At 33.9% G+C, this 17,828-nt stretch overlaps 2 protein-coding genes across 7 annotated transcripts; one reads left to right on the forward strand and one right to left on the reverse strand.

Annotated features, from left to right (window-relative positions):
• Positions 1–468: 468 nt before the first annotated feature.
• LOC144557629 (aquaporin NIP3-1-like) lies at positions 469–9,809 on the reverse strand. Its single transcript, XM_078306226.1, has 4 exons — positions 8,955–9,809; positions 1,494–1,913; positions 962–1,023; positions 469–847 (listed from the first exon to the last, which is right to left on the reverse strand). The coding sequence occupies exons 1-4, from the start codon at positions 9,174–9,176 to the stop codon at positions 652–654; spliced, it is 900 nt and encodes a 299-aa protein (XP_078162352.1). The 5' UTR covers positions 9,177–9,809; the 3' UTR covers positions 469–651.
• Positions 9,810–11,440: 1,631 nt separating this feature from the next.
• Positions 11,441–17,601, forward strand: LOC144556489 (transmembrane and coiled-coil domain-containing protein STS1-like). 6 transcript variants are annotated; one of them, XR_013512466.1, is made up of 15 exons: positions 11,441–11,796; positions 11,865–11,946; positions 12,603–13,106; positions 13,737–13,902; positions 14,119–14,271; positions 14,911–15,008; positions 15,223–15,314; positions 15,569–15,639; positions 15,740–15,875; positions 16,179–16,271; positions 16,359–16,463; positions 16,650–16,726; positions 16,894–16,964; positions 17,039–17,096; positions 17,286–17,601. XR_013512466.1 is itself a non-coding variant. In XM_078304850.1 (15 exons), exons 1-15 carry the CDS (start codon positions 11,555–11,557, stop codon positions 17,436–17,438), a joined length of 2,046 nt encoding a protein of 681 aa, XP_078160976.1. In that variant the 5' UTR covers positions 11,491–11,554; the 3' UTR covers positions 17,439–17,601. The 6 variants fall into 6 exon arrangements, 5 of the variants coding, with proteins under 5 accessions (XP_078160979.1, XP_078160976.1, XP_078160975.1 ...); XM_078304850.1 differs by having other exon boundaries at positions 11,491–11,796; positions 16,212–16,271; positions 16,359–16,441; XM_078304849.1 differs by having other exon boundaries at positions 11,498–11,796; positions 16,359–16,441.
• The last annotated feature ends 227 nt before the right edge of the window (positions 17,602–17,828 follow it).

The raw sequence follows: 17,828 nt of genomic DNA on the forward strand, positions 1-17,828 counted from the left end.
GTTAGCTCTTAGAACTGATCATGTCAGTCAACACAATAGTATTGTGTTTTTAAGGTAGCCAAGGCAAACTATCTGACCTAACTTGATTACTTGGCTATAGATGAAAAGCAGTATGATGTTTTACATTTTTGTTATGAAATGTTATATACTGGTATGTGGCTTGTGGTGTTAGTGCTTCCTGTGATCAAGTCCATCAGGTCGATACAAAGTTTAGCGGGACAAAATATATTTCATCTTTTGTTGATAAACATTTTTTTTCATAATAAAAGATGCATCCTAAATTTAGGGTAAGATGAAGTTTCAATTGCATGCATATGTTTGTATTTCTCTATCGATGAATATTTTAAGTTGTAAATATCAGGTACTGGTACCTACCCCAGGGACTCCTGCTGCAATGGCAATATCTTCATGTTGTACCTAACCCATTGGTACCATACCATAATAAAAAAAATGAAAGAGATAAACACTTAATAAAATTCACTTAACAAGTCACTGCTTATTGTTCGAACATATGCAATACAAACATAAACAAATAACAACTGATCTCTGTTTTTGCACACACAGATTGCAAAGCAAAGCAGGTATTATTACACACATAATTATTACTTGAAACCCTGAACAGGGCATATCATAAATAATGAGGTATTCCGTCTACCTGCGAAAGGTTCGGACTTGACGAGGCGTCTCTCCATTTACATCCGTAAGCTTCACAGTTGTGTAAATAGCTGCTCCAAACAGTGCACCTAGAGTAGGCGCCACGAGATATATCCATATTTGCCGGTAATTTCCTGCTGCAACAGCAGGACCAAGTGTACGCACTGGATTCATCGATCCTCCTGTTGATGGCCTGTATTAATGTAAAAAAAGTTTACCAGAAAAACCTTGTTATTATGTTAACCTAAAAGTTAAAACCAACATGTAAATTGGAAAAAGATTTAATTTATTTTTCTTTAGTACATACCCTGCTACCAGAATGTTAAGCATGACAGCAGCCCCAACTGCTATTCCAGCTAACTCTCCCACCTGTTTCAATGAAAACCATAATTTAAAAAAAAAAAAAAGGTATTGAGAAAAAAATGAAAAGGAAGTTATACATAAATTAGAGTGAACTACGGTACTATGCGTAGCGCATATTGGTCCGTACTATGGATCAATATTTCTATCTTTACTATTTTATACATGAAAAGGAAGTTATACATCAATCTGAACCGTTCAGCATGATTTTACATTTTATAGATTATTTTTTACTATTTTTTTAGATAGGTAACAAAGCACTTGATCTAAAGATTTAAACCAATCAAATGTAGTGATTTTCTATCTATCTAAAAAAAAATTCCTAAAAAAAGTAAAATATGTTGAATAAGTCAGATCGACTGTTTGAACTTTCAAAAACAAAAATATTAATCTGTAGTACGAACCAATGTGCCGTATGCATAGTACCATATATAGCCTCACTCCAGAAATCATCTTATCATAGGAGTATTAATACATACAGCTCTGGAATCAGTGGCAACAGCTGTAACAACAAATAGGAGGTTGAAGGTAATAATGAACTCGATGAAAAATGCTTGCACTGTGGTGACTGATGGCACGGTCACTCCGCCGGAGAGAAACGGGTGAAATACACCCTTCAGAGCAAATGATGCACAGATAGATGCTGACACCTGGGCAATGATATAGGCTGGCACGTGGGCCCACGGGAAATGTCGGAATGCAGCAAAGGCTAGGGTGAGAGATGGGTTGAGATGTGCACCAGAAATGTGGCCAGTGGAGAGGATTACAATCATCACTGCCAAACCGGCACAGCCGGCATTTCCAAGCAGGGTTTCGGCACCGTTGTACTTTTGATTCACAATTGGTGCAGCTGTTGCAAAGAAGATGAGGATAAATGTGCCGACGAACTCAGCTCCAAGCTGGTATTATTTTAAATTTGGAGATTATTAGCATTAATTTGTTAGGAGAATTTGTTAAATACAATCAAAGTTTTGTGCAATGAAGTAATCAATCAATTAAATTTTCTACCATTTGTTGCTATCAATTAAGTTTTGTTGCTATGGATTACATTTTTCTGGTTTTTCTATTTACATTTTTTTGGTTCACATTCCATTCCAAATTTTCTCTAAAGTTTTGTGCTGCAAGTTGAATAGAGTGGCAAATTCAGGATCTAAACTAAATAAGATTATTTTCTCAAATGAGAATATAGATTGCAGAAACTAATACATCTCAATTTACCCAAAAAAAAAGATTCAATTACTATATGCACTGAACTTCTTTCCTTTCCCCCTTTTTGTAGGTTTGGTTTTATATAGAAAGAGAGCTACTTATAACCAGACCAACAAGAAATTGCAAAAAAGCCACAACCAAACCATCCATTTGAAAAAGAGTATATTACTGCTAATAAATGAATTGTTTTTTAGTAAATAAAAAAATTGATTCTTCAGGAAAATAGTTGATGTTTTATTTTATTTATAAATTTAGCAAGTACCGAATTAAATTTTCAGTACACCCTGAGGTACCGAAAATTAAATTTTGTACACCCCTGTCACAACACGGATCCGTATCCTCCCAGGTACCTGACTCAACACAATTGAAACGGACGGCTCTGATTTACTCTCCGCCGGTCAGGATTCAGGATGACAGAGGGAGCAGGATTATTTGTGCTTTGAGATGCGTGCCAATTCATTTTTGGACCGTCCGATTCAATTCTACTCAGTCAGGTAACCTGAGGGGATACAAATTTGTCACAACACTACACCAATGGTTGCATAGCATGTGCGCTCCCACCCTGTACCGAATCAAATTTCCGGTACAGGAAAATAGACCCAGAAAAAAAAGAGTGTACCGGATATTATTTCGGTACACTCCTTTTTTTTCTCTTTTTTTGATCTCCGGTACTTGCTAAAATTGAAAGAAAAAAAAAATATCATCTTCTTTCATTAAAAAATCTATTTTGTATTTGCTAAATTGTTTTCCAAATGAATGCAGTGCAACTAAGTAAAAAGGCTACATCATTTAAAGATTGACTTGACTTGGTTTTGGATGCATTCTAACACCTTTCTTTCTCTGTTCAAGCATTCATTCATTTCTCTCATTTCACAGTACTATATCTAGGTTAGCACATAGCCATGCAGCCCTTTGTCCCCCTCCCCCTTTTACCTTTTTTTTTTTTTTTTTCTTCTAAAGATAATACCCGATTTAAGCGCTATCTGAGGCCAGTGGAAAAAAACGTTGTCGGATTTTGATCTCGTGTTGTATCGTGATGAAATCAATTTTTCACATGCTTTGTTATGTTGTGACCAAAATATTGAGGGGTGGACATGACACACAAATAGTCACATGTCACAATGTGCCCAAACGTGACTATTTGATTATAATTTATGTCAGTTCATTCAAAATTCACAATTTAATTAAGATCTAACAATCATAATTACACGTAACTCGCGTAACCACGTGCCGTGCTATGACCAGATCTTTTATGTGACATGCAGTGTCAAATTTTCAAAAGATAATCATACCATGCAAATAGTCACGGTACAAGATACGCGAGTCACAATACGTAACCAACACATGTGCCGTGATTCCATACTGTAACTGTATCGTTCCGTGACGAAGCTAGCTCCGTTGTGCCAATTTTCACACTCTATTTGAGAGGCTAATCAGACTAGAGCTATTACATATATGAATTCTTTTTTCATTTTTCATTGTCTATCACAATTCTAAAAATCTTCAATGTAAAATTGTTGATTAAATTTTTTTTTTTGAAATTATACATGTCATGCATTCATTTAGGTCTCCTATAAAACTAAGGCAACCATCAAAAGTGATCTTAATAAAAGATATGAAAGATGCTTTTTATTATACATGACAATTAATTGTAGAGATAATTCGTATAAAATCTATGCAAGAGAAAAATTGTACAATTAGGGTTTAGAGCATTTTTTTTAATGTTAACACAATTACGAATATTTATGCAGAAAACACAAGTAAACCTATAAATATTATACAGAAGGATCTAAAAAGATACTCTTTTATTTCGGCAACAGAAGTTCAATTAAAATTATGGTATTATCGATCGCATAGCAAAGTTCAAAAAGAAAAGTGAAATAAAAGAGTGATCTGAAACAAGTTTGATTAAATAAAAGTTTATAATATATGGAAGATTGAAGATAGATTGTTTGTTATACTCAAAGAATTGTAGTCCTTTTGGAGTACAATAGGTGAGATGTCCTTGTAATTCATGATTTTATAAGGTATTACAAATCCAAAAATGGTACTTAAATAATACTTATTTTTTGGTACCATGAGCAAGCATCTTGATCAATCAAGAAGCTATGATTAAAAAAATAAAAAAGCCATACCACATTGTTTGACTTTATATAATAAAAAAAACATATATACATTGCAATAATGATCGATGCATGCATTAATATTTATTCTTAGAAGCTTGTGAATACAAATATATATATGTCATTATTGGAAGAAGAAACAGATAGCTAGATACAAAAATATTAGAAACTTACCTGTAGGTGCAGAATGAGCCAAGACCTATAAGCTTTGAGATAATATATATGATAAGATAGGATATTATATCTTTTAATTGCCTAACAAAACAAAGCATGTTCCGATCGGTTTAGCCACCATAATTTTTTATTTGATTTCTTTAAACATACATAAGGTTCCTTGAGAGTTTTTTTTTTTTAAGAAATATCAAATTCCACCTTTCAAATTTTAATAATTATAAAAAAAATTTATTGAATTGCAAACGGTTTGCAATCTTTCACGTTGTCACATTTTGCTACTAAATCAAAGACTGATTGAATATTTTCTGTGACAAAAAAAAATGAAATTTACATAAAAATTTTAAGAAAAAAAGCGAAGCATCTATAACATGATTTTTTTGTCCATCTTTGGCATTTCCAACAAAAAATTTAACATATTTTGACAAAATAAAATCTGCTTAGCCGCTACTTTCATATACAAAATATTTAAAAATGAGCATGACATAGAGCCGAAATTTTTAAATATACCATGGTTCAAAAAAAGATAAACCCAAACATCTTTTTTTTGAAAAATTTTGAATTTTGACACGGCCGCATCCCGAGGGAGTGGCCACCTTATTTCGGGCCGCTTCTAGGCGATGCGGCCACCCTGTTTTCAGTTCAAAGTCACATGAAAAAAAAAAAAAAAATGGGCTGCTGCCCCTAGATGCGGCCCACAGAAAAGTGGCCGCATCTAGGCAATGCGGTCATGTCAAAATTCGAAAATTTTCAAAACCGGAGTGTTTGGATTTATCTTTTTTGGGATGATGGTATATTTAAAAATTTCGGGACAGAGAGAGAGAGTTGAAGAAGGATGAAAAAGATATTTGTGATGTCTAAGTTTGAGTAGGTTTCGATTATCAACGGGGTCCACATTTGCCGACCTAATCTCCCTATGCGCTCATTTTTTATTCTACTATTCTACTACTGACTATCAACTGGCCAACGTATGTGGGTCCCATTTATCAGGAAATTTCAGAAAAGAGAAGGTGATTAATTAATTAATTAGGTGGGTTAAAAATAATGTATCATAACTAATAGTTTAATTGTACACTCTTCTGCATTTTAATTATACAAGGGGAAACTAATGCCATGTGGTGTAGATAAACAGAATAAGGTTCTAACAAATATCTAATTACTAAGACTCCAATTTGGAATTCACCTCATAAATAAAAATACCTATCTAAAATAAAATAAAAAATAATTGAGAAAAATATTATCAAATAGAATGTAAATAGACATATAATATTTTTATGGATAATTTGTAATCATACAATTAAATTTGACATATGTTAAAAATTGATCTAATGATTAAAAATATTTGATGACTTAATTTTGTTTTAAGAATTTTTGAAAGTTTAACCACTTTATAAATATGAAATTGATCTAAATTATTGTATTGGGTAATTAATTAAGCAAGAAGCATCCATCTCTTATATCAATTGATTATTAAACACTAAACATACAAGTCTATTTGGAAATTCTTTAAAGAATAGTATTTAAAAAAAAATAACAAGCTTCTATCCAGTTTTTAATAACACAATATATGTATTTAGAATATGAAAAAAAATTATTCTATGTACTAAATAAGAATTATATATCTGCAGCCTGTCTAAACTCATGTATTCAGATCAAAAGTTTAAATAGCGTTTATCGCATCATAGCGGAACGGTTGAAAAAACGACGCTATTGCCATATTGCACCGTTATAGTGCCGATAGTACCATAGTTTTTATGGTCCGAAAATACTATGACTCGCTAGTTAGAACCATGACTTAGAACAATTGAATTCATGTTTTTAAAAACTGCACTATTTTTTTTAATCAAAATTTTAATAATAAAAAAACCTAGAAGAAAATATTAAATAGTAGGTAGGAGCAAAAAACGAAAGACCATTTAATAGAAACCGAATCGTCTGCCTCCGGGGGCAGGAAATTCCTGCCCCCAGAGTCTCTGCAGGGTGGGACCGGAGTGGGACCGGTTACTGTTTAAGAGTTTAAATATTGTTACTGTTTTTAAATGGGCCCCACCCGCAGAGACTCTGGGGGCAGGAATTTCCTGCCCCCGGAGGACAAACGATTCGGTCTCCATTTAATAACCCTTTCAGTTTGACTATCTTCGAGTTTAGCGATCTAATAACGAGATGATACTTTTATTAAGGAATTGTGCAATCAAGCCACAAAAAAAGAATAGTATTAAGTTTTGACTTTATTTCTTGGAGCAATCATTTTTATGATAAGATCATGTGCCCAAAATTCTTTGTTTCAATTGTTTTTATTTCTCTTATACAAGTAAACTTCTATTAATTAGTTAAATGATGAGAAGATTGCATACCAAGTGATGCTTAAGATCTCGGTGAAATTAATTAGAATTTGAGGGTGCATAATGCTATTAAAAATTAATAAAGAATATGTAACATGCGGTAATGAATAGCAGATATCATTTTTTAACACATAATATACCTCGTATTTTTTTCCCAAGAAAATATATTGTAGGATGATATTATTTAAAATGTACATATCAATATACAAAATCATATCACTATCAACTATCAAGTATGACAAATTTGCTATTCCAAAATGAATATTAAATTAACACAACCTGATAGTAATTATCTCATAGAATTTAAAAATCTTAAATCACCAATTTAAATGCATCACATTTTTTTTAACAAAGTTTTTTTTTTTAATTTATCATATTAAACTGGTTCTATGTCGTTAAGAATTAAAAAAAAATATATATTCCGCTAAATTAGGACTAGTCTGCTAATTCATAGACCGCTATAAAGAAAATAATAAATTTGTACAAATTTAATTAGGTTATTAGAATGTGAAAGTGCGATCTTTCAGTTTATGCTCAATGCAGGGCTTATTATATAGAGGGAATTCAGAGCGATCTGCTGTCAGGTTATAGGTATAGGTGTTCAATTTGTATCAAAATTCAAAAGGGTTATATAAATATTAATTTTATGGTCGTCATTAAATTAGGATAGCTTTTAAGTAAATTTTATGAGATCTTTTATATTTACAATCAAATATGTGTATTCAAAATGAATGTAAGCATATGGTTTACATCCATTTGAATGCCAAAAAAAAAAAAAAATCTTATGGATGTTTATAAAGTCCATTTGAATACAGTTATCGATTTATGAGATTAATTATTATAATTTAATAATATAAGTTCCACTGCAATGCGTAGGCACTTGACTAGTATATATATAGAAAAAGAAAAACAGTTTAGTTTCTGCGCAATGTAGGGCTTATTATACAGAGGGACTTCGGAGCGTCAGATTAGAGCTGTTTAATTCGTATTAAAATTCCTATAGACCGCTATAAAAAAAAAAGGTTCCGCTAAATTAGGACTAGTCTGCTATAAAGAAGAATAATAATTTGTATAAAATAAATTAGCTTTATATATAAAGGTTTCAAAAAAATTACTCTAAAACGGTCCCCAGAGCTGCAATTTTAAATATCTGATGAAACCTAGGCAAACCATCAAAGTTTGAAGCTAAATTCTAAAATAGTGTACCTGTTCCAAAAGTTAATATTTCATATTTCTTTACGAGAAAAGGTTAAATTTAATAACTGAATTTTGCTTAAAGGGCTAGATAGGGACAGACTGCAATCATGCTGACATATATGACTCAGCCACCGCATGAAAAGCTGCACCACACGCCGCACATAAAATCAATACTTAACTAAAGCATTGATTGAAAAATAGGAAAGCGTACCTAGCTTATAGCTATCTTGAATTTATAAAACAATAGTCTATAGGTAATATAATTAAACAAGAGCAATATATATATATATATGAGGAGGGTTCAAATGCCTCCATTATGTCTTCATTTATCTCCATCATTTTTAAAGTTCAAACAATCGATCCGAACCGCTCAACCTAACCTCCATACTAAAATATGTTTAGAGACCAAATTTTATATTTTTAGAAATTTTTTTACTATTTTTTTAGATAGATACAAAAATATTGTTTTTAGATGGTTCAGATTTACTGATTTTGTACCTATCTAAAAAAATAGTAAAAGAATTCCTAAAAATATAAAATTTGGTCTCCAAACATATTTTAGTATGGAGGTTAGGTTGAGCGGTTCGGATCGACTGTTTGAACTTTGAAAATAATGGAGAAAGATGGAGGCATGATGGAGGCACAAAAACATGAAGGCATTCTATATATATATATATAGTATAGTATTTGTTAACTTGTAAATTTCCTAGTGAGTGATAAAAAAAAATAGTAAATGAGCTGATGATGATTTTGCAATCCCAAAACATGTACACACCTCAAGTGGTGTGTTACAACTTGCAATTAACAAATTAAAGGGGGAAAAAAACACAAAACAAAAATTAGAAGCAGCAAATGAATACAAAAATGGGTGTGTGTGTGTGTGTGTATAAGATGTTACCTTGCGTGTGAGAGAGACATCAGGTAATTTGGGCATATGATCTCCAAAGCACTGAGGAGGAGATGCCCATGAATCCAACGGTATACATTTGTTGCACCTTGGCATTGATTTTCTATCATACGACAACGAGTCGACACGTGCCGCTGAATTGAACAGCGGTGCTCCGGGTGTGCCAGGTGTTGCCGGAGCCGACACATTCGGTGTAGCGCCACCTGTTTCCATGAGTGGTTTTTTATGGGTCTTTTTTTGGGGTTTTTTTTTTTTTGGAGGGAGGCAACTAGGGATTAAAGAAGGGAGACAATTACATGAATTTTTTGGTTTTTTTATAAAGGTATTGCTAGAAGAATTTATCCAGGACTAATAGGTATCTAGCTTTGAAGCTTTTAAAAGTTCAGATTTTGATTCAATTTACCTTCTTCTTTTTTTGTTTTTTTTGTTTTAAGTTGGGGATTGAATGGGCTAATGGGCTGAGATTACATAATTTGAAGATTTTTATAAATGTATTTTTAAGGAATAATGGTTGGAGAGAAATCCAGACTAACCAAACAAGAAGAGCACACTATATAAGAACCTTTTTCTTTAATCAAATTTTTTTTTGGGAATTTTTTGATTTAGATTTGGACAGAGAATGAGACTAACTTACATACTTGGTTGATTTTTTTGAAGGTTTTGTTAAGGAATAAGAAGAGAAGAGAGAAAATCCAGATTCAACAAAACTAAATTAAGTCTCAAAATATAAAAGAAAGAGGAGAGATAGGTATCATAAATAAGGAAATGGAAAACTAGAAATGAAGGAGAGAAATGCACATGAAACTATGAAAGAGAGAGAGAGAGAGAGATGCAAGGGGTTGGAGCAAGTAGAGAAGGAGAGTGTCTATTTATGGAGGAATTTTAAAAAGGTCAAAGAAAAAATATTGCTGGTTACCATGTGTACTAGGCTACTAGCCTTAAAAAAATATATTTATACAAATTGACAAATCAAATTAAGCGGTCCCTTATGTATATTTTTTTATCAAGCATTAATTATGTATATATTCCAAAAAGTTCACCAAAACAACACCTTTACAACAAATAGATGCTTAAATTTACTTGTAAAGTATTAAATTTATTTGTTGTAAAGGTGTTGTGTTGGAATTAAAAAAATGCTTAATTAGTGAATTTTTTTTTTGTGGATATTGAAAATTGAAATGCTTAATTAGTTATTTTTCTTAATCTAAAAATGTACAATAAATGCTTCTATCATGTCCAACTGCACTAATTTTCAAAAATTAATGAGAAGTTGGCATCAAATTTAATGCTTCCTTTTGTCATGGATAGTAAGAATGTGGGTTGTATGCGTCGTAATTCAACAAATTTAAGCTTGATGAATAAATAAATAGGTGCATGGGGAAACAAAGTCGACAGAGACTGATACATCTCCATTAAAACTCAAAATCTAGAGGGTACGGTTGCCCCCCCCCTCCCCCCCCCCCCCCGACCATGTGAGTCCGCCCCTATAATACATGTGTTTAGCAATTCAGAAACAAAATTTATTTATGCCAAAAATTTGTTGAATATTATTTTTTTAAGAGTTATTTTATTTAAAAAAAACCTATTTTTTCAATCATAAATTATAATCCCCAAGTGAGTGTTCAACAACTCCTCCTTAAGTCTCCTTAGACTTCCTTTAGACTCAGAAGCTTAATCCGTCCGAACAATCTCTCCTTAGTGAGGATTAATTTTTGCTCCTTTTGCCCAACTTTCCAAGTTTAAGCCCCACTTGTTCCAATTCTTAAGGCACCATTACTCTTTGATTAAGATTCCTTAGCACTTTTTTTTGTCTACTTATCACATTTTTCTTAATCCGATTTTACCGAACAAGTGCTCCTTAGCTCCACTTAAAATTTAATCCCTTGTGTGATGTCAAACACCTCCTAAATTCTAAGCTCTAATCTCACTTGAACTTGACCAAGTGAGATGACTGTAGACGCACGCTTCAGAGTTGAGATGCCTTCGCAACTAACTGCTTCATTCCTACTTCAAGTATTACCTTTTTTTCAACCTCATTTTAGCATCCATCCACTATCTCTAGAGGTGTCAATGACACTTTTTTAATCGTTTATATATATATATATATTTCCTATCTATGTTGTATCCGATCTGTATTGAACTAGGTCTGGTTCGGTTCAAAATTGGTTTAACTCGGTCTGAAACCTCCAACTTTTTTTTATTCTTCTCCGATTCGTCTTTTCCAAGTTCAAACTTGATTAAACCAGATACAACAATTGGACCGTTCAATTGCCGCCTGCGTTCCAAGAAGCATTCAGCGTTTTGAGTTCTCCGATTTCGGTTCATCCGGTTTGGGGTTACAAGTGAATCTGGTTCCTCTGAAGTAACTCAAATTTTGAGTTTAGATCTAAACCGTCCGACCAGAATTTGAGAATGCCCGTTTTCTTTAATATTCGTGCCAAAGAAGATCAACGGTCCATATCTAAAATCAAAATTTCAGTTAACTCAGGTGATATGAATTCATCACAAGTTACGCGCGTATTTTGCTCCAATTTCAATTCTTCTCCCAAGACTGAGAAAGGAATCGTTCGAACCCTCGCCCTCTTCTTACCATGGCGATAGCAACACTGAATTCGACTCAGCGGTACGCGGCGGCGGCTCTACTAGCGCTGGCGCTGCGCCAGGCGCAGATCCACCAGACCCGGCCGCTAGGATCCGAACCCCCGGAGCCCGATTCTCCCTCCCAGGAGCGGTCCAGCAACGCCAGCGGGTGTAGCGCCGAGGAGGAAGGTGGGGAATCATCGCCTCATCTCTGGACGCACGAATCTCAAGGCCTCCTCCGCCCCATTTTCAGGTCATATTACCATTGGGTGATTTATTCATTATGGTGAGAAATGGTTTAACCGATTTGTATGGAATTAGATTTTTAGATGTTGATCAGAAGGCATGGGTTGGATTAGAAGAGACTGCAGCCTCATCTGAAGCTAAGTTTCATGTCGGAGCTGTAAGTTCCCTTTTCTTGCTCAATCAATTGACCTGATTTAATTCTTATGTTGGTTTTAAGTTACACGTGCATTTATGATACAATTTGTTGAGATAGAGAAGTGTTGAAATTTGTGTCTAATTAGACTGAGTTCAGAAATTAGGGTACAAATGCTAATTTTTTATCAAATTTGATGCATTCAAGCTGGTGACAGTGTTCATGAAGATAGCTAAAAACAAACAACCACAAACTAATCTTGAATTTGTGACCCTAATCTTGAATTTGTGATAGTGTTCATGAAGATAGCTAAAAACAAACCACCACAAACTAATCTTGAATTTGTGACCTCATATTTTGAATACTTGTTTAGTTCGCTGTCAGTCTGAATGAGCAGATAATACAAAATCTTTTTTGAATTTTTAACCTAGGATTTTAATGCCTATTTGATCTTTTATGCCACATTATTTTTACTTTTTCCTTTGTAATTTTTTTTTAATATTGTTGTTTCTTGTGCTTCTCGCTATATGGTTGCGTAATTGAGGCTATTTGAGTGCTCAAATAAAGCTCCAGTGGCAAAATATTCAAAAAAATAAATCAATTGTTGGATGAAAGAAACAATAAACAAACTATCTTGGGGTCGATGCAAAAGTAACAACCTATATTGCAACTTATTATAGTGTTCCTCTTCTCGCTTTTGTTCTCGAGCTGCTTTGCAGTATCTAAGAATGATTTTTGAAGAAGACGGTGAAGAATCACAAGAAAGAGTGGATCTGGAGCTTGCTCTTGCAAAGGCAGTCGATGCAATGGAAATGAGTCTACAATCTGCCACAAACTCAAATGAAAACCAAAATCAACTCCCGGAGGCAAATCCAAATGCCGAATTAACAGTTGATGCACTAAAGTTGGATGAACCCACCACAAACTCAAACGACAACCAAAATAAACTCCTGGAGGCAAATCCAAATGCAGAATTAACAGTTGATGCACTAAAGTTGGCTGATTCTCCAGCCAATTATCAAAGGAAAATCTCTCTATTGTATGAATTGCTTTCTGCTTGTGTGGCTGATATTCCACCTGAGGATGAGGGTAAATCGACTCGGTTTAGAAAGGGGTATGATGCACGGCACCGTGCAGCTTTGCGGCTATTATCCACGTGGCTCAATGTGAAGTGGGTCAAAATGGTTTGTCTTTTCTTTCTCTTCTGTTATATTTTGCTCAGGTTTACTTGCCATCTTTAGGAATGCATGGACAAAGGTACCCAAATGTAAGCAGGCTTGCACTCATGAACCCTTTTTTTTTGGAAAAAGAAAGAACCAACATTTAGAGTGAGTCTATGGTACTATGCATAGCACGGATTGGTCTGTAATACGGATCAATATTTTCGTTTTCAAAATCCTAACGGTCAATCCGAACCGTTCAACATGATCGCACAGTATCCTGTCTTAATGGTTTAGAAAGCACATTGATGTTATTGATTTAAGATGACAGTGACCATGTTCTGTATGTTTGCTGATTCTCAGTCATGTTGTCATGTTAGCTATGGATGATTTTCAGATTAAACTATAAATTTGTTGGTTGATTATTTGTCTTAAAAAAAAGTAGTGGATTGTATTTTGGCAAAAGCTCCAAACATAGGGAAGACTTTTTTTTTATCTTGAAAAAAATATCGGAGCCTTTAAAGGTCATTACTTATTATTATTGACCAATACCTGTTGATGTTCATTATTTTTTGCCAATACCAAATATTTAGTAGTCCTTCAATTCTATTGGAGGCTGAGTTTTTTAAGCAGTTAATTTTTGTGGATTTGTAGGAGGCAATTGAGATAATAGTAGCTTCCTCTGCAATGGCTGCAGCAAAGGAGTTAAAGGAATCTCAAGGAAATGAATCGCCAAAAACCAAATGGCAGAAATGGAGGAAGGGTGGAATAATTGGCGCAGCTGCATTGACTGGAGGGGCCTTATTGGCTATCACTGGCGGTAGGTACCACTCAGTACCGTTTTATACTAACATTATGTTACAGTACCAGTTCATATTGGATTAGGATTACTTTATATTATGATAATGTACCAAGCAACACTACCAGTGATGCTAAATAGTACCTACTGGTACTGGTCAGGAGCTACTTTTACTTTTTAGAATACTTAATATTCACCAATTGGCAGTTATTATTTCTTTTTTTTATTGCATAACAGGATTGGCTGCCCCAGCAATTGCTGCTGGGTTTAGCGCTTTAGCTCCAACACTAGGGACCCTTGTGCCTGTTATTGGGGCAAGCGGCTTTGCTGCTTTTGCCAGTGCTGCTGGATCTGTGGCCGGATCTGTGGCTGTTGCTGCTTCATTTGGAGGTTTATCTTCTCTTATTTTTTTTTAGCAGGGTTGAAATGCATGTATTTCATGCCTCAATCGTACATAACATTTTTATCTCCGTTTTCAAAGTTCAAATAGTCAATCCGAACCGCTCAACATGATCTGCATATTAAAATGTGATTGGAGACCAAATTTTATATTTTTTGGAAAAATTTTACTATATTTTAGATAGGTACAAAATCAGAAGATTTTGGACCATCCTATAACAGTGATTTTGTACCTATCTAAAAAAATAGTAAAAATTATTAAAAATATAAAATTTGGTATCCAAGCATATTTTAATATAGAGATCATGTTGAACAGTTCGGATCGACTGCTTAAACTTTGAAAACGGAGATAGAAATGTGAGGCATGAAAGACATGAGGTATTTAAACCCTACTCTTTTTTTTTTGTGCTTTTGCTTAAATATTGACCTTTAAAGGATTTTCAGTGCAATCTATGACTTGAAAGTTATTTCCATTTATTGAAGTTTAGAATGTTGGATGATCTCCAGAAACATGGAAAATGAAAATATGAATTATTGTGAAGAAATCTTTTTGTTTTAAATTAAAATCTGAATCTCTTTTTTAAAATCAGTAACTAATTAGTAATTATCCACTTGTCATTTTTTTTACAGCTGCTGGAGCTGGACTTTCAGGAACTAAGATGGCCCGAAGAATTGGAGATGTGAAGGAATTTGAGTTTAAGCCGATTGGAGAAAATCATAATCAGGGTGTGAGTTTCTTTTTGTTCCATTCAATTTCTGGGAAAAATATATTTATGCAAATAATCTAAACACAGGTTCTGTGAACTCATAAACAATAGTAAAACTGTGTTTCTTTCTTCTTTTTTGAATCTATGGCTAAGTTGTGTTTTTCGGGAGTGAGTTGCTTACTAAGAGAATATATCTGAAAAATGAAAATAAATGTTTTTAAAATATTATGTACAGCGTCTTGCTGTTGGCATCTTGATTTCGGGCTTTGTTTTCGAGGAGGAAGATTTTTTGAGGCCTTGGGATGGGTACAAAGATAACCTGGAAAGGTGCCTTCTATTTTTATTTTTATGTTCTTTTGCTTTATTATTTGGTGCTACCTAGTCCAGATAAGTAATGGTTAGCACCATCACCAGCTGCATCAGAAGTGCCATTGTTATCTTTTTTTATTTTTCTTTGTTTATCTACAGAAGCTTCCTGAAATATAATATAGTACCACTCATGGTTCCTGAATGGTACAGTATATACAACTGGTACAGGTTTCTTTATATGTCTGTCTATTCTAATAGACTTTAAAATGCAGATATGCCCTCCAGTGGGAGTCGAAGAATCTAATTGCAGTAAGCACTGCTATTCAGGACTGGATCACATCAAGTAATTCTATTTCTTACTCACAATTATACATGTAGTTTTATTTTGTGATCTATGTGACGTAAATCTCGATGGTGTTAAAAGCTATAATCCCTTATGATAGGTCTGACACTTGAGCTGATGAAGAGAGGTGCAATGCTTACTGTGCTGAGTTCTCTTGTGACAGCTTTTGCATTCCCAGCTGCACTGCTCACTGCTACCAATTGGATTGATAGTAAATGGGCTATTGCTATTGACAGGTACAGTTTACTCTCTGCAGTTTTCTCTCTCTTGAACTTGGGAAATAATATGAGCTAGGCTGTGATGCTACATGTGGCATAGGACCCTCTGTGCTGTGGTCCATATATATTACAAATGAGACAATTCTTTATTATTAAAGGATATAAGTTGGCTATGCGTATGTGAGTCTTGGTTTTTCTTTTAGTAAATATTTTATATTCTATTCTATTTTTCTTCTTTTCCTTTTTGTTATTTTCATCGGAAATCTGAAAATCAAACTTGAGGATAATTAATATAAGAGATAATTAATGCAATTACTTCAGACTCCCTTGTAAAGTAATAGTCACACTTGACAGGTCAGATAAAGCAGGGAAACTACTTGCTGAAGTTCTGCTAAAGGGACTGCAAGGAAACAGGTCTTTTTTATGATTTTTAATGATTTGGTTGTTTTTCCTGTCAGAAGCTATGTCCTATTCAAGTAACTTCTTTGTTTCTTTTTGCAGGCCAGTGACGCTAGTTGGTTCTTCACTTGGAGCCCGAGTTATTTTCAAGTGTCTCCAGGAATTAGCTGTATCTGGACATAATGGTACCAATCTTGTGCCACCAATGTATTACCAGTATACATCAGTTATTATTTTACTTGATAGAAGTTCATGTTGGTGCTTTATGATATGGTACCTGTTGGATGCCATGCATGACCTGTACTGCTGGACCATACCAGTACCCCGGTGTACAACATCTTTACTATATTTTGAATTCTATTGCATGAGTTGAGTATAAATTTGGATTTCTAGAGGGATTGGTTGAGAGGGTCGTTCTGCTGGGTGCACCTGTTTCAGTACAAGGAGAACACTGGGAAGCTGCCCGAAAGGTAATTGAAACAATTACTCCTTGAAAACTTGGATTTAGAAATATTTTGGTTTGAAATGTGACTTGAGTTTTCTGTGAGAATCATATGACATGTTCAAGCTCAATTTAATTTTTTTTTTTTAATGAGGTCAACATTTCACTTATGACACTTTTTTCTTTTTACTGAAGATGGTAGCAGGGAGATTTATTAATGCATATTCGACCAATGATTGGATACTTGGTATCACATTCCGTGCAAGGTTGGTCTCTGCAAATATTTCCTTTTTACTGTTGATATGTAGGCTTTGTTATTTAATTTTTTTTTACTGTGCAGTCTCCTCACACAAGGTTTGGCTGGAATTCAGGCAGTTGACATTCCTGGAGTTGAAAATGTACTATTTCTAAATCCTTTTAATTGTTTAACCCAATTGTCTCCTGAAAATCTTATAATACATGTACACCACGGGTCCCGATTCCCTAAAGTACCCAAATTTTGAGTTTAGATCCGGACCGTCCAAGGTAGAATACATATCAAATGAGTTAGATTGCATGGGGCCCTAAAACTGACTTTGTATGAACAGGTTGATGTGACTGATCTCATCGAAGGCCACTCATCTTATCTAACTGCTGTTCAAGGTATTCTGCAACGGCTTGAGCTGGAGACGTACTATCCTGTCTTTGCAACTCCTACTGTCGATTCTAGTGAACTTATTGTGCAGCTTAAGGCAACATGAGCAAGTGCAAGATTTAGCTTTTAGATGTGTTGTGAAAACTAGTTCAAAATTTTCATTTCTTTTTGTAAATAACAAGAGCTGACCTTGGGACTTCGAAACTTTTAGTTCTTTTTTGTAAATGACAAGAGGTTACCCTCCCGAAAATAAAAATCGTATTGTAATAGATCGTTTTAATTTAATTACACAATAAATGTTTTCTTAAATTACACTATAACAAAGTAAACAAATCTATTATACAATTGCTACTTGTATTATTAGATCATTTTAATTTAATTAAATATTTATGTACTTGTAGTTGTAGCCAATGGGCCAAAACAGAAATAATATTTTCAAATGCATACATAAATTTTTTTTCATTTGTTTTGAAGTCAAAATATCTATAAAGGGTAG

Source organism: Carex rostrata, chromosome 7, assembly GCF_964058835.1.
Source record: "Carex rostrata chromosome 7, lpCarRost1.2, whole genome shotgun sequence".
In the NCBI taxonomy this organism is placed as follows: Eukaryota; Viridiplantae; Streptophyta; class Magnoliopsida; order Poales; family Cyperaceae; genus Carex; species Carex rostrata.